This window comes from Octopus bimaculoides, chromosome 12, assembly GCF_046866305.1.
Source record: "Octopus bimaculoides isolate indiv1 chromosome 12, ASM4686630v1, whole genome shotgun sequence".
Classification (NCBI taxonomy): domain Eukaryota; kingdom Metazoa; phylum Mollusca; class Cephalopoda; order Octopoda; family Octopodidae; genus Octopus; species Octopus bimaculoides.
The window spans coordinates 23,301,753-23,317,158 of NC_142939.1; the positions used below are offsets into that span (position 1 = coordinate 23,301,753).

General features: G+C 33.3%; 1 protein-coding gene across 1 annotated transcript; it reads left to right on the top strand.

Annotated features, from left to right (window-relative positions):
* The first annotated feature begins 12,482 nt into the window (after positions 1-12,482).
* Positions 12,483-13,655, top strand: LOC106873023 (uncharacterized). The gene is made up of 3 exons (XM_014920227.2): positions 12,483-12,721; positions 13,282-13,340; positions 13,446-13,655. Exons 1-3 carry the CDS (start codon positions 12,483-12,485, stop codon positions 13,505-13,507), a joined length of 360 nt encoding a protein of 119 aa, XP_014775713.1. The 3' UTR covers positions 13,508-13,655.
* Positions 13,656-15,406: the final 1,751 nt, after the last annotated feature.

Below are 15,406 nucleotides of genomic sequence, written 5' to 3' on the forward strand. Positions count from 1 at the left end.
TGGGCACTGCACACATCCTACGCAATACACTTTCAATACAGTAACTATAAGAGCACCACAGCACATACCCAAGGCGCACAGAGCTGCGCTCGGTAGTGATGTGAAAGCACGTTATAAAAATAAAACTACTGAACAACAACAATAATAATAATAATAATAATAATAATAATAATAATAATAATAATAATAATAATAATAATAATAATAATAATAATAATAATAATAAGAAGAAGAAGAAGAAGAAGAAGAAGAAGAAGAAGAAGAAGAAGAAGAAGAAGAAGAAGAAGAAGAAGAAGAAGAAGAAGAAGTATCATGATCATTGTCCTCATGAACCTGATCATGATCATGATATCAAAATCAAAGTTGTTGTGTGACAGTTACAAGTGCCCTTCAACATGAATATGATATACCAGGTGAAAATTATATGCACAGATTTATTTTGATACCCTCAGCTTTTCATACTCCCAGCTTTGTTCCCTGAAAAAAATTAAGAATAGGAAACATGATCAAACGCTTTGTTTTGTGTTTTTCTATTGAATCATATCGTTAGAAATGACCAAGGTAAGGTGTTAAAACGAAAGTAGGCCTTAACACCGATGTCTTTTATTCTACGGAGGTCATTTTTACGTGAGTATTTCGTTACACGAAATTTAGAGAAAGAAATTTGTTGGCTGAGAGAAAATCCCCCAATAAATTTAGCTACATATTACAATGTTAAGCGTGCAGTAATGTATATTAATATATATATATATATATATATATATATATATAATCAAAACAGGCAACACGGATTTTGAAGGTTATTGCAGTACGCACGTTGCATACCACTCCATTTATTTAAGTAATACTAGCATTACATCAAATGTAAAATGCAGAGCAATCTTCAGCTGCACAAAGATACAGAAAATTTACAGAAAATTTACTGAAAATTTCATTTTAGCAGAATGAACAAATTACTGTTGTGTCAACGTTTGAAAATCTTAGTGGGAAACAAGAATACAAAAAGACCATCTATACATAGCCAAAGCTAGCAGGCTAGGAATTAATTTTAGGCAGAATTCTAACTGTCCCTGATTTTATTTGTTTTTTTATCTAGTGATTTAAATCTTATATATATATATATATATATATATATATATATATATATATATATCAGAAGTAAACGCACACGTACAAATACACATACACACACAGGTGAAGGCAAGCAGATTAAATTGTATTGTGTCAAATCTACAATGATACCCGTTATACAAATGATGATGGGATGTATACGTTTGATGCGTTTGTTTACTGCGAATTTTTATGATCTTCTGTTTGTAGTGGTCTCGTGTCTCTAGGCTACCTTTCCTTGCAATTCTTGATGTCGTATGGTTGAACTTGTTTAGGAGACTTTGGTGTCTTAATATATGCTGGTTTTGTTGAATATATTACACCATGTTAAATGTTTTTCATTTACTACAATGGCAATACTTTTAAGAGGCATTTAGGTGCACACATACACACATTCTAGTCGAATTTCAGTGCTTGCTAGCCCCATTTATATTTCTCATATTATATAACTTTTATTCCAGTTAACATGAGGGTACCCTGTATCTCGTCTTTGACATGAACGGCGACACTTAATTTCTACTCTTAGGTGGGCGCAGTCTTCCTATCGTATTAAAACAAATTTTGTCTGAGTTCATGTTTTGTTTTCCATATATTTCTTTTTGAATTGTACGACATCTTTCAATCACTTTTCGCCAGTTGAAGAAGATAGATACGTACCTATGGATGCGAAGTCACACCGTTGTGACTGAAAGCTTTTCGCCAAAATTTTAGTAAAACTGATTCTGTCTGTGTTGATATTCATCTTAACCTTCATTCTGTCATTGTCAAGATTTGTGTCCTTCTTTAAATTCCAAACCTCTTAGTTTGGCCATCACGTGGTGCTTTCTGTTACCTTTGTAACATGAAATTTAACATACTTTACTTGACTAGACTATTGTTCCTGTGTATATACGATGAGGTACAAGCGAGTGTTAGTTCTATTACACTTCGGAAACGTCAGGAACCAGCATGTTTATTCAGACCCAGCTTGTACACATGACGTGTGTAGATATTTCAACGTACAAAAGCGTATTTTGTGCAAACATTGCATTGGTAAAGGCATTAGTTCTTCTTTGTGACATCGTTTGAGTTGCTAACAGTTGAGAATGACCGCAACCTCTGGTATCCTCAAACGCATTAATGGATATCACAATAATTTACATGTTGATTGCTTACTTTAAATGTTTCCCTAGACATTTTGCACTCAGCAGAATTATATCACTCTTCACTTTGCTTTTCCTTCAGTTATAAAATCAAGTAAAGAGACAGAATTGTGTGATAAATATTTCGCACATTCGTTTATTCCCCTCAGAGGGGAATATTTAGTTTATGTGTTTTAAAATTTATTGCTGTGTGGAAATTTTTATCTATGTAATGAAAATATTTTGCTTAATTGTTATATTGTTCTTATTTATCTCTCACAAGTAAGCAAATGTGTACAATATAAAACTTATAAATTGTTACAAAGTATAATTTAAAAAATCAAAAATAAAACATGTTATGAATATGCACACGTGTTTTAATTATTTTTCAAGTCGTAACATAGAATTACTTTGACAAAGATGATTTGAGTGCAGTGGAACATTTTTGGTCATATGGTTGTCGAGCAAAATGCGAGTCGTGACTAAACAATTAAATATAAGGGAATAATGGATCTGAATATTACCTTTAAATTTCTAAGATTCCCAATCAGAGTTGCATCCCATTCTTGAATCACTCTGCTTCACAGCAAACCCAACTTCTTTAACTTTGAATGAAAGAAGAGATTTAGATTAATATCGTACATTTTATGAATATGTTTCTCAATATGTTGTTACTGCTACGCCGAGAAAGCAACTCTGTGGACAATATTTTACCATTCCTGAATATACTGTCATCTTTTGTATATCACGGAATACTTTAGCTAAAGTACTGTAGTCTTTTTTTTTTTTAAAGAATAGTGTAACTTGGTGGATATTTAACTCCTACTTCTAGGCAATCGATCGACGACGTAAAGGTTCTCTGTTTTACACTTAAAAGCAAATATGTATCTCCAATCTGTAGCAGCTGCTGCTACCAATTGCTATAGAAATAACACTTAAAAGGGGGATAAAATATAATGCGCTGTCACAAATATATCCATTAGAGATTGGAAAAGATATATAAAAAGCAGATGGTATGGTATATAAGGGAAAAGAGTCAAGTCAGAATATTTAGGATTGAAAAACTCTCATCTTGAAACAAAATGTAATGGACAAAAAATAACTGTTAACAACCTCAAAGAGATGATGGATTCATATAAGCGGATAGTACTGAAATTATCACATTAGATTTACTTTATAGGAAAATATCGTGGATTTTATTTTCCTATTTTATGTTTTCATATCACAGCAATTTATGTCATTGTGTTTTGTATTTGACCGCTTCTGTTTCTATTGCTTCCAATATACTTGTTATTCTGATATGGAATCAATCCACAGTTTTGTAAAATCACAGAAAGGATTTTATACACATGTGATAAGGTTTGACATTGGATACATAAATCTTGCGTTTTCTAACGATTTGTTTCCGTGTATAATAATATGGCTGCTTTCTCAGTGTTAGGAGTGCGTTGTGACAAGACGAAAATGGTTACAATGTACACACCTCTAGAAGTATCGAAGGCATATTCGAAAATGTTTAAAACAAGAACATGTATCTGTAAAAAATATATCACAACGGAATATAAGCTTACTATGTAAAATTCCAATTATATGTTTATTTCTATACGTGTTTTTTTAGCACCTTGCATTGCTATATGTATTGTTTCCTTCACTCAAATCAAACGCCTTCTTAATCAGAAATCAAACTCTTGTGAATCAGTGGAAATATCTATGAAATAATAACCGTAGATTTAATTTTGGACGCAGATGGAACACAAGCATTAAGTACTCAAACCCTTATAATATACATTTGAGCGTGGAAAAGACGTAAGTTGATAACATCAGACATTTATGCATAATTATGACAATATCACACTGGCTTACCATTTATTTTACATACAAGGGATAAATATATTACACAATAATACACATAACGAGAGAAATCTGTACAAAAAGTCATCAATGGACCCATTCAGTATATTGTTCCTCAAAACACAATCGATCATTGATCATAGATGCAACGTTTAAAAAGGCAGCACAATGCGACAAGGAATTCATAGAAGCTATACACGAGTCACAGACAACAATATATACTTGCCAGATGTATTCAAAGCACACCAGTATTGTCAGTAACAATAAAGTGTGTTCTCTCTTGTGAAATTTTGTAGCAACATGCTCACATCATTCTAAGCTGACAATGATAGTATGAAGTTCTATACACATCGGTCATTAACTTATTAGCTTTACATAACCGAAATGAAAAATGGATCTCGAAGAAAGTAGGCGCACAAAACCTTGATGTGTTTCCTGTGCTGCATCATTGAAAGAAAGGATGTTTCTCAAGTTTTCTTAAATGCTAATATACTTATCTGCATAGATATAGCGCTTGGAAATATCAACCGTAACGCATGCATAGTTCATTTTATTTTCGAATATTAAAATTTGGTAATTTTCTGTCGTTCACTTAATAATATATCGCTATATTAAAAGTAACTTGGAGCGATATTCTAGTACCCAAATGTATGGATACACATACACACACACACGCACAAACTCACGCACACACACACACACACACACACACACACACACACACACACACACACACACACACACACACACACACACGCACTCATTCATATATACATATATATATATACAGGAAGTTAAAAAGTTATGATGAGTTATAGAGTGACCATAGGCTTCGCTACTATAAAGCAATTAGCAGTATAGTCGACTCTAAGCCTGAGAATATATATATGTATATATATATATATATATATATATATATATATATATATATATATATATATATATATATATATATATATATATACGCGTGTGTGTGTGTGTCTACATATATATATGCATATGTATATATACATATATATATATATATACCTATGCATATGCATATATATACATATATATATGGATATACATACATAAATGGATGGAAACAAACATTACATATCAATGCAAGGAAATAGGGAGAAAGGAAGAAAGAGCAGGGCGAAATATGCATAATTTGAAATATGTCAGCACCTACATGACCCAAATCCTTCATCATTCAAATTTAGGCTCAATACACTGTCGTCTGTATGAAATTAGAAAATTTCAGATAATTATAGAATTTATTTCAGGATGTTAAACAGTGACCCTGGAAATTAGTTTGTTTTATGGCAAACGCGACATCGTAAGGCAGCATATAGTTTGAGATTATGCACTCTTTGTTTATTTTAACATAAAGCACTGCCATTAACACTCTTATTTACTAGCTTCTAAACAGTTTTACTTTACAACACGCTGAAATTGTATTGTTATCAACCTAGTTTTATTTTATGATTTTAGCAATATTTCTGTTGCATTTGTCTCATGCTTTATTTAACAGAATAACCAAATTATGTTTTATGGACGAACACATGACCATATTCATGATAATGGAAGTTATATATCAGTTTTGATAGAACTATTACCTGAACGCTTTATTGCTTTTATACTTTAACACTTCTATCTTCCTTGTGATCACTTTCACTGAGAGTCGTCCATAATTGATGACTGTGTTTCATTTTGGAATACTAACCATGGTTGCTCATGTATAGATTCCAGCTAGATATTAACTGCTGAGTGGTTATAGTGGACGAGAGATGTTTAAAAAATCGCAGCTTATTTTAGGGGGTCAAATTTTCTCAGTTGAACAATTTGAATTATTCTCTAGTTTATTCTGAAGAGACCAATAATTGTGCAGAATGCGGCTTAACGGTTCTATAACTAATGCATGAATATTTAGTTCAGATGAAATAAATATTCTGTGAGGGATTTCAAAGATTTTCCTTAGAATACATTTAACTGCAAGTGAAATTAAGTTAGTTGCTAATGGGTGGGGTGAAAAGGAGATGTTAATTCAATTGATATATGAGTAGAAGCTGTGATAGTGTTAAGGTTGCTGCATGTATAGAAAATTGCTTGGTTGTTGAGGACTTTTAAAAGTTTGCCCTTTGGGACTTATAATTTTGAATAGTAGTGTCTGTTATAGTGTCAGGCTGTCGGAGACAAAATGCAGCAGTGATGACCAAAATAATGAAATCGGAGGGTGTTACACTTGGACGTATTGGGTACACAGCCTGTGTTTTACAAGAAGCAGTAGCTTCTATAGTTTACGTAGATAATACGACATTCAGAGTGATATTCGGATATCTATAAATTGTCAGTGGATTACAATGTGGTATTTAGCTCATTGGAGTTCTTTTCATATGAGTAGATTTTTTTCGCTTTTCATATTTATCATTTTGTTGATTGTCGCTGTATAAGCTTAATGACATATTGGTCAAACTAAAACAGTGAAGCACATTAGAATTGCCATCATGTTGTCCATATTGGTGAGTATTAACAGACGCAGAAATAAAGTATTCCACAAATGCCATCTAGCCTGTCACGTGGGAGATAATTAGTGATTGCCTTGGAGCATTTCAATCGGACGTACTCAAAAGAGAAACGACAGATAGAAATGCTGACATGAAAAGTACTGCCATGTGTTATTTAAAAGAAAACATGTACTAAACATTTTATTAAACCGCCCCCTCTTTAATGTACAATTGTAACGAATATATTAGAAATTATAACAATTGACAACACTATTTTGTTTGCAGATGGAAAAATCAAGATATGATGTACGGGTAGATTTGAAGTTTACAACAAACTGCATTGGATTAAATTACCTGGAAGAATTAGTATCAGAACGAAATTTTTATTAAGGTAATTCTTAAATAAAAGAGTCAGTATGATATTCCGTGTGTAAAAACATAGAGATATCACGGATTCTCAGGAAGCAATATTATCAAAAACAGAAATCAGACAAAGGAAAAAGATTATGGATATGTAAAACAATAACTACGTGAACGTTACGTATGTTGCAAAGCATGAAAGTTTGTTATGATAAAATAGAGGGTAAATGTTGTGTATTACGTACAATATAATGTATTTTACGTAATATAAGGTAATATAAGGTGGAAAAGAAAAGAACAAGTATTACGAACACAGAGGACATTAAATAAACAGGCGCTTCCGACAGAACAATTGGAAATTCAGAATATTTGCGAGTAGGAGTATTTTTGGACGATGGAAAGACAATACTCAGCTGGTACTGTTTGCTAACAAAACTACACATTTGGTAAGAATTATTCAAAGTCAGAAAAACTTATGATAATTGAATATAAATACTATCAAGCTCTGAAACTGAGGTACTCAAGGAGCAATTAACATAATATGAATTAGGTTTTATGTACATTTAGTTGATAGATTTCAGCGAAAGGCCATGTGAGGTAATTATATTATCAATATATTACAGATGTTTGTCGGTTATATTTTAAAAAGACCAATGTTTAGCTAGAGATTTGATATTAGAGAAATTAGAAGTGGAAATATTCTAAAATAAGAAAAAAATATAAATATAAACAAATACAGTTTATTAATTAATGTTTTATTTGATATCATTACTGCAGCATCAGAAACTTTTAGAAAAGAAATGTAATCTCTGGAATCGATACCAGTACAAAGAGCTGGTGTTTGACTCTTTTAACTGGCAGAGCTTTTAAGTCTTGGTTTTAAATATATATTTATATTTACGCATTAATAGATTTATAAGCAAATCTAATGTATTAACGTTCTTGCTTAATACTTGGTAGTTTCCGTAAAATTAAAGATTCGTACTTAAATATACGTAATTTAGTCCATATATTATGTAACAATAAATGAACTTAGTTCGTTCAAATCTTTTAAATTGTTCATGCATTTAACATTTAAATTCAATTTCTCAAACGACGCATGCGTCAAAATTATATTTATAGTGTATGCCTGGTAAACAGAAAGGGTTGTTTTTTTTCAAACAATCTATCTAACAATATTCTTAATTTCTCTTTGGAAAATACCTATCGTAACGACAGTAATACCGAGAAGAGCTCGCAGGGAATGAAAGCAGAAAAGGGCGAGATAGAGAGAGAAAGAGAGATGGGTGGAGAGTGAGAGAGGGAGAGAGAGAGAGAGAGAGAGAGAGGGTGTGTTACACCATGCAAATATTTTGGCAAAGTAGGATATAACAATAAAGTTTTATTATAGTAAGTTACGAAAGAAACATATAACAGGAGCAGTTAAGTAGCTTCCTTACCAACCACAGATTTGCGGGTTCAATCCCACTGTGTGGCAACGTTGCGCAAGTGTTTTCTACTATAGTCTCGGGCTGATCAAAGTCTTGTGAGTGGATTTGGTAAACGAAAACTAAACGAAGCCTGACGCATATATATATATATATATATATATATATATATGCACGTGTGTGCGTGTCTGCGGTTTTCCCCCCACCATCGCTTGACCAGAAATGTTAGAGTGTTTACGTCCCCGGAACTTAACAGTTCGGCAAAGTAACCGATAGAATAAGTACTACAGAGAATAAGACCTTTGCCAAAATATATGGAAGGTCTAAGCCCCCCCCCCCTCTCTCTCTCTCTCTCTCTCTCTCACTCTCGACCTCTATCTTTCTTTCTCTCTCTCTCTATCACTATCCATCTCTCTCTCTCTCTCTCTCTCTCTCTCTCTCTCTCGCCCTCCACCTCTGTCTCTCTCTCTCTTTTGTCTCTCGCTCTGCTCTGCTTTAATTCCAAATGTTGTACTTAATTCCACAGAAGGCGCACTTCTCATTATTAGTCTCTTTACGATAGGTGCTTTAGTATGGCCGCAATCAAATAACTGAAACAAATAAATGAATGGGAAAAAAAAAAGATAATAAGGTTGTTACGCATATAGAATTGATATTCACTGTGAAACATAATGAAGAGAAGTGGCAATAATTATATTAAGTTACGAGATAATGATACGATAAAATGTATCCATGTAATCCAGAATGCAACTCATTAAGCATGCATCAACCTAAGAATAATTATCGCATAATTTGTAGTATCATAATTATCAACAAAATTCAGTGAATACGAGGAGATTATTGCGATATTTTATGGCTTAAAGTTATATATGAAACTGCTTACTTTTTGTTTACAAAAATAACACTAAGACTTACAAAACAAAACATAGCTTATTTATTATAAATCAATTCTAAAAGTAAGCTAACCCATATTTTATTAAAACATTCACTGATATATATATGCTTATTATTATTATTATTATTACGGGGTGAGAGAGCAGTGCATGCCATCATAGTGACACTGGGGTAAAATATACGAAGCCCTTTATACCCAGCATGACTACTCGTCTGATAAGAGTACACCAGACACATGCATCGTAACAATATGTACGCGACATGGTGATCTCATATCATGATAAACAGCGCATGACCTCTTAGGTGTGGCCCAGTTAGAATTTTCTGTAGGTCGAGTAGCCTGTCCCGCTCAAAAGGTCCCTAAATAAGGTTTGTTTAAGGATGTCGAGAAAAACACCCATGTTTCTAAAGGTGAATTATTCAAACCCCAAAGAATTCCTCTCAACACATGGCTATGATGCTCCCTCACTACTTCTGCTCTTGATCAGTGATGCACATATGGTCAGCCACCAAGGGACATGCTCAACTGGTTAAAGTCAAACAACTGAGAAGCAAATCTGTAGTATTAAGCAGAATATTTGCTGTAGCCCATCTTTTTATACCCATATAATAAATGTACATGATAACACTTCGAATCAGTTGAGATCAGAAGCCATGAGAGCCACTGCCTGGTACTGCATCCGGGCATTTATTATTATTATTATTATTATTATTATTATTATTATTATTATTATTATTATCAATATTATTATTATTAGTCAAGACGAAGAGTGCGATTTTAGATGTTTTATTTTTTGAACAATATTTCGACAGAACGTCTGTCTTTCTCAAGTTCAAACCAAAAGGTGATTGAAAATTCAAAATTTCAGAAACCAAACGTAGACTATGAACGTGAGTAATCAGCGTCCATACGTTGATAGAATGACATCATCAGCTTTTGTCAGTTTTTTAATAAGCAGAAAGAAAGAAAGAAAAAGGAAGACGACAGAAAAAGAAAAGAAAAAGAGAGAAAGAAGAATATTCCATCAAACAGTTTTGTATAAATTTGATGATGTTATTATTATTATTATTATTATTATTATTATTATTATTATTATTATTATTATTATTATTATTATTATTATTATTATTGCGGTACTCGGTTACGACGACGACGGTTCCAGTTAACCTAATGAACGGAACAGCCTGCTGGTGAAATTGACGTGCAAGTGCTGAGCAGTTCACAGATACGTTTACCCTTAACGTAGTTCTCGGGGAGAGTCAGCGTGACACAGAGTGTGACAAGGTTGGCCCTTTGAAATACAGGTACAACTGAAAGAGATAGAAAGAGTGACAGAAAGTTATGGTGAAAGAGTACAGCGGGGTTCGCCACCACCTCCTGCCAGAGCCTCTGTGAGCTTTAGGTCTTTTCGCTAAATAAACACTCACAATGCCCGGTCTGGGAATCGAATCTGCGATCCTACGACCGTAACTGCAGTGCCATAACCACTGGGCCATTGCGCCTCTACACACACACACACACATATATATGTATATATATATATATATATATATATATATATATATATATATATATATATATATATATATATATATATGTGTGTGTGTGTGTGTGTGTGTGTGTGTGTGTGTGTGTAATGTAAACAGTTAGCGGTTGTAGTAACCGACTAAGCGATAAAATATCTGTATATACAATCGGTATCTGTTACCTGTATTATCTCTGGGCATTGGTGTGCAGGCACACCATACACATAGAATGCAGATAACAACAGGATAAACAAAAGGAAGAAGGAAACCAAAGAAACATGGCTAACACAAATAGTCTAGAAGCCCAATATGTTAAGAGCAAACGATTATGCTCTTGTTTTTCACTCTGATGAAGATCCGCTGCTTTAATTCGAATGCCCTATGAAGATGAAGAATTTTATTACCGCATTTATGTATAAGCTGCATTTTGGCAATCCGAGCAGTAATGGCCGCAGTATATGTTACGTCACCTGTTTTGTTATGTCATACTTTGTATTAAAAAGTAAGCTGTGGTCCTATCGATGAGTTGGTTAATATGTGTTGTCTCCATTTTCTAATTCTGTATATATATATATATATATATATATATATATATATATATATATATATATATATATATATATATTGGCTTCAAATTTTGGAGAGGGTGATCGATCACATCGTTCCAAGAACCCAAATGATAGATATTCTGTTGACGCTAAAAGGGTGACAAGTGAAGTCAACCTCGGCGGAAATTGAACTCAGAACGTACAAGCAGACGAAATACCCCTAAGTGTTTTACCCGACGTGCTAACAATTCTGCCCGCTCCCTGTTTATTTTAATGAAAAGATACATTTTATGAAGAAATAAAGAAGATTGTTTGATATCCCAACAACTAATATTCTTTTCTACTCAAGGTACAAGGTGCGAGATTTTGGGGATGTGGCCAGTCGATTACCTACTTACTTTATCAACCTCGAAAGGATGAAAAGGATAGTCGAATTCGGTGGAATAGGAACTTAGAACGTAAAGAGACGAAATACCACTAAGCATTTCGCCCGACGTGCTAATGTTTCTGCCAGCTCGATGCCTTCCCAACAACTAATATTGAAGGGCAACAGCTCGCTCAATCATTATTTTCAGCATGAATACGGACCGTGAAAGCGTGGCCCATCGATCCTAAGGATTTTAGGCAATGCTGCATGATTTCTTAGGCTTGCTAAGAATAATGACTTCCGGTATTTTCATTTTAATTTCTAAGTTCAAAATTCACCGACTTCAAATTTATCATTTATCCCTCCACAGTTCGGAAAATCTAACACTAGTAGAGAAGCATAGACCGTAGTAAGGACTAACTCTTGACAATCCACGATGCAGTTGATGTGCTGAAATTACAAACATTACTATTATTCAGGGTTTGTTGTTGTTGCTGTTGTAGTCGTTGGGGCGGTTGTTGTTGTGGTGGTAGTGGGTGGTGGTGTTGTTGTTGTTGTTGTTGCTGTCGGTGGTGGTGGTGGTGGTGGTGGTTTTGATCCGTGTCCATCATTTTCTTTGTTGTTATTTGGCTACACAGCTTGTTATTTTGACGATAATGATGGTGATGTTGATTTATGATAATGATTTCAAATTTTGACACGAGGCCAGCTCATTGTTTACGATAACGACAATAATGACGTTGATGACAATAATTATGACGATCGAGAGTATAAGCATGGTCATTATGACGTTGCTTATTATCGAGAAAATTGACGCTGTTGGTGATGCTACCGTTACACCTACAACAGCTACTACTACTGATATTGCTGATGTCCATGATTTTGACAATGATAGAAGTGGTGATAATGAAAAGGCCAGTGACACAAACGATATTAAGTATGGCGAAGATATTGGTGATGGTGATGCTGATACTATCGACCAGGATAATGATGATATTGATGATGAGATGCTGATGACGTTGATGTTAGAATATTAATTAATTAGTTTGAATAGAAATAGCTAAATGATGTAGTGCATGGATACAGCCCACTGAATCAACATAGCTGTAATAGATATTTGTTTTAATATTATTGACTACCGATAGCTGCTCCCTCTAGCTGTAATATATGTCATATATTTGATCTCACATTCACATGAAAATACAATTATATATATATATATATATATATATATATATATATATATATATATATATATATATATATATATATATATATATATATATATATATATATATATATATTTACATACATGTTCACACACATACACTTATATATATTTATATATACATATTTAATTCAGTTTTGTATTTGGTTTGCAAGAGTCTTCATGTGAATTCGTGTGTCTAAATATATTTTATTGTATCTGGGGCAAGTCATTCTCTTTTAGTGCCTTATTAATTTAACACACACACCGGTTCGGGACTGAAAGGTAGAAAGCAAAAGTTAGCAATTCACATAAACACGAAGACTGTTTACTTACCTTAAACATTTGTTTGTAATATGGTCTTTAAATTTCTGTAGCTCAAACCTCGGCCAAATCAGTGCCAAAAGAATATTCTGCATCTCCAAACGCTTGCCAAGTAAGTACATCAGCTTCACACAGACTATAGTTAAGTTAGGAAGAGCTCGGTTTAAAACTCTTATGAAAATTTGTGAATTACATTTTTTTAAATGTCCTGTTGCAGTTAACATTATTGGGAATCTTACGACAGAGTTTGGCAGGAGAACAATAAAAGGTCTGTTATGAATTTCGCTAAGAAGGTCCAAGTTGTGTGATGGGTGTTGTTTTAAAGAAATTTATTAAAAATGAAGCCTCTGATATCTGAACGTGCTACATAATGGCCCATATTTCTTTTGATCAGACAGATGACTTATCATAAACACTTCGACTTCAACCACGCTGACTTGTATTTTATTCACTGTATATCATATGTCTCATATTGCACCAGTATGATGTATTTTTGGGGAATATGGCTGCTACATTAGATAGCTTTGCTTCGGCAACTAGGTAAAAGATTTGCATTGTAAAGGGAGTGCTGTTCAAACCTAGACAGACTTCGTTCTATATTATTAAGTTTCGTACCTTGAATATCCTATCATTTTCATAACTGGCTCATATAGGTTACATTATCCATCCTCCCTTTCTAGTGTTTCATTGGAGGATGTCCTTTTAAGAGACGTGGGTAGCAGTCTCTGCGCGTCAAATAATCAAGTAAATATTGCCTTTTAAATTCGGCTGTGAAAAAGGCCTTAACACTTGCGGAGACCCGACGAGGTTATCAAGTATAGGGAAAAGGAGGGTGAAGAGATAAGTAGGTGACATTAATTTAGAATTACATTTCCATTACTTCTATTCCGATCCAGTGGCGTTCAGCGTTGCCTGGTTTAAGAAAAACGCAATTGAAGTAAAATCAATGTTTTCTTTGTAGAACAAAAGTTAAAATATTTGGGGTATAAGAGCAGGATCTATGTAACAAAAGTACGTTTATCCTATTTTAAATGCATACAGAGATACAGAGTATAATACGAATAAGACATAGAGGGGCAAAGAAAACACAAAGAGAGAAAAGATAGTGCATGTGAAGAATTTCCACCAATCAGGATATGCAAACCTGCGTAGCAAAACACCATTAAGTAAAAATAGGATTCTGGAAGTAGAATCAGAAGCAATTTCAATTTTAGGAATATAGATGCAGGACTCAAAGTTGAAAAAATTAATCCAACTTCGGCACTGAATAAATAAATATTTCGAGTGTATTGCATTGAAATTTACTTTCGAGAGATACTAAATTTGATTTGCATTTTTTTTTTTTTTTTGGCCACTATCAATTTATTGTGGTTTAAACCTAATTCCCCTTAAGAAAAAGAAAACAAAAGTTTTCAGAAATCTATTTTTGAATTATCAAAGAACATGAACCATAATATCTGTAATATAACGCTAAAATTTTATATGATACCAATATTAACAGATTTACTGCTTGAACAAATGCACTCAGAAAGAAAGAAAATCAAATTTAACAAAAGGTTCTTGTGTTATCCTCTTTCGAGTGTGCTAGAATTTGGCCTAGGGAGAAATAGCGAAGCAAATATTTTATCGACTATGGAAGTAAAAAGACGACCAGGAATTACTGAAGGGTAAACATTCGTTAAATTCTGATAAATACACCACGTCCCAAATGAAAGAAGACGTAAACGTTAGATGTTTCAGTATCAATATGTAACAAGTATAGAAGCAACATGAGGACATTTATGCTACTTATGAATATAGAATATATTACAAGACTAACAAGAGAAAAGGATTGGGAGAAAATTCGCTGAATATCTTCAATTTGGAACTTGCACTGATCAAATTGTGTTTTTGCGTATTTCCTTTTTATCGATTCTTCAATTTTGCATGAAAATGTAACGATAGACCATAGATGTATTAAGACGTAATAGCGACCTAAAAGAACAGGGAATGAGTCTACGAGGGAAATATTTGATTCTGTTATACAATAGCGCTACGAACATGCAAGGAATATGTGTACTTGGATAAGTTTACTAATAATATAATAGTGAGAAGGGTAATGGGAAAATGTGTTGCAAAATAACATTTTATGAACACATATATAACACATACATATATATCGCTATATATGTACATATA

What these genes read in the sequence shown, in the direction of transcription:
- LOC106873023 (XM_014920227.2), top strand. Translation starts at nt 12,483, where the DNA reads ATGACGTTGCTTATTATCGAGAAAATTGACGCTGTTGGTGATGCTACC. An exon ending in GAGATGCTGATGACGTTGAT is followed by an intron (nt 12,722 to 13,281) that starts GTTAGAATATTA and finishes AAATTTCTGTAG; the next exon opens with CTCAAACCTCGGCCAAATCA. An exon ending in CATCTCCAAACGCTTGCCAA is followed by an intron (nt 13,341 to 13,445) that starts GTAAGTACATCA and finishes GTCCTGTTGCAG; the next exon opens with TTAACATTATTGGGAATCTT.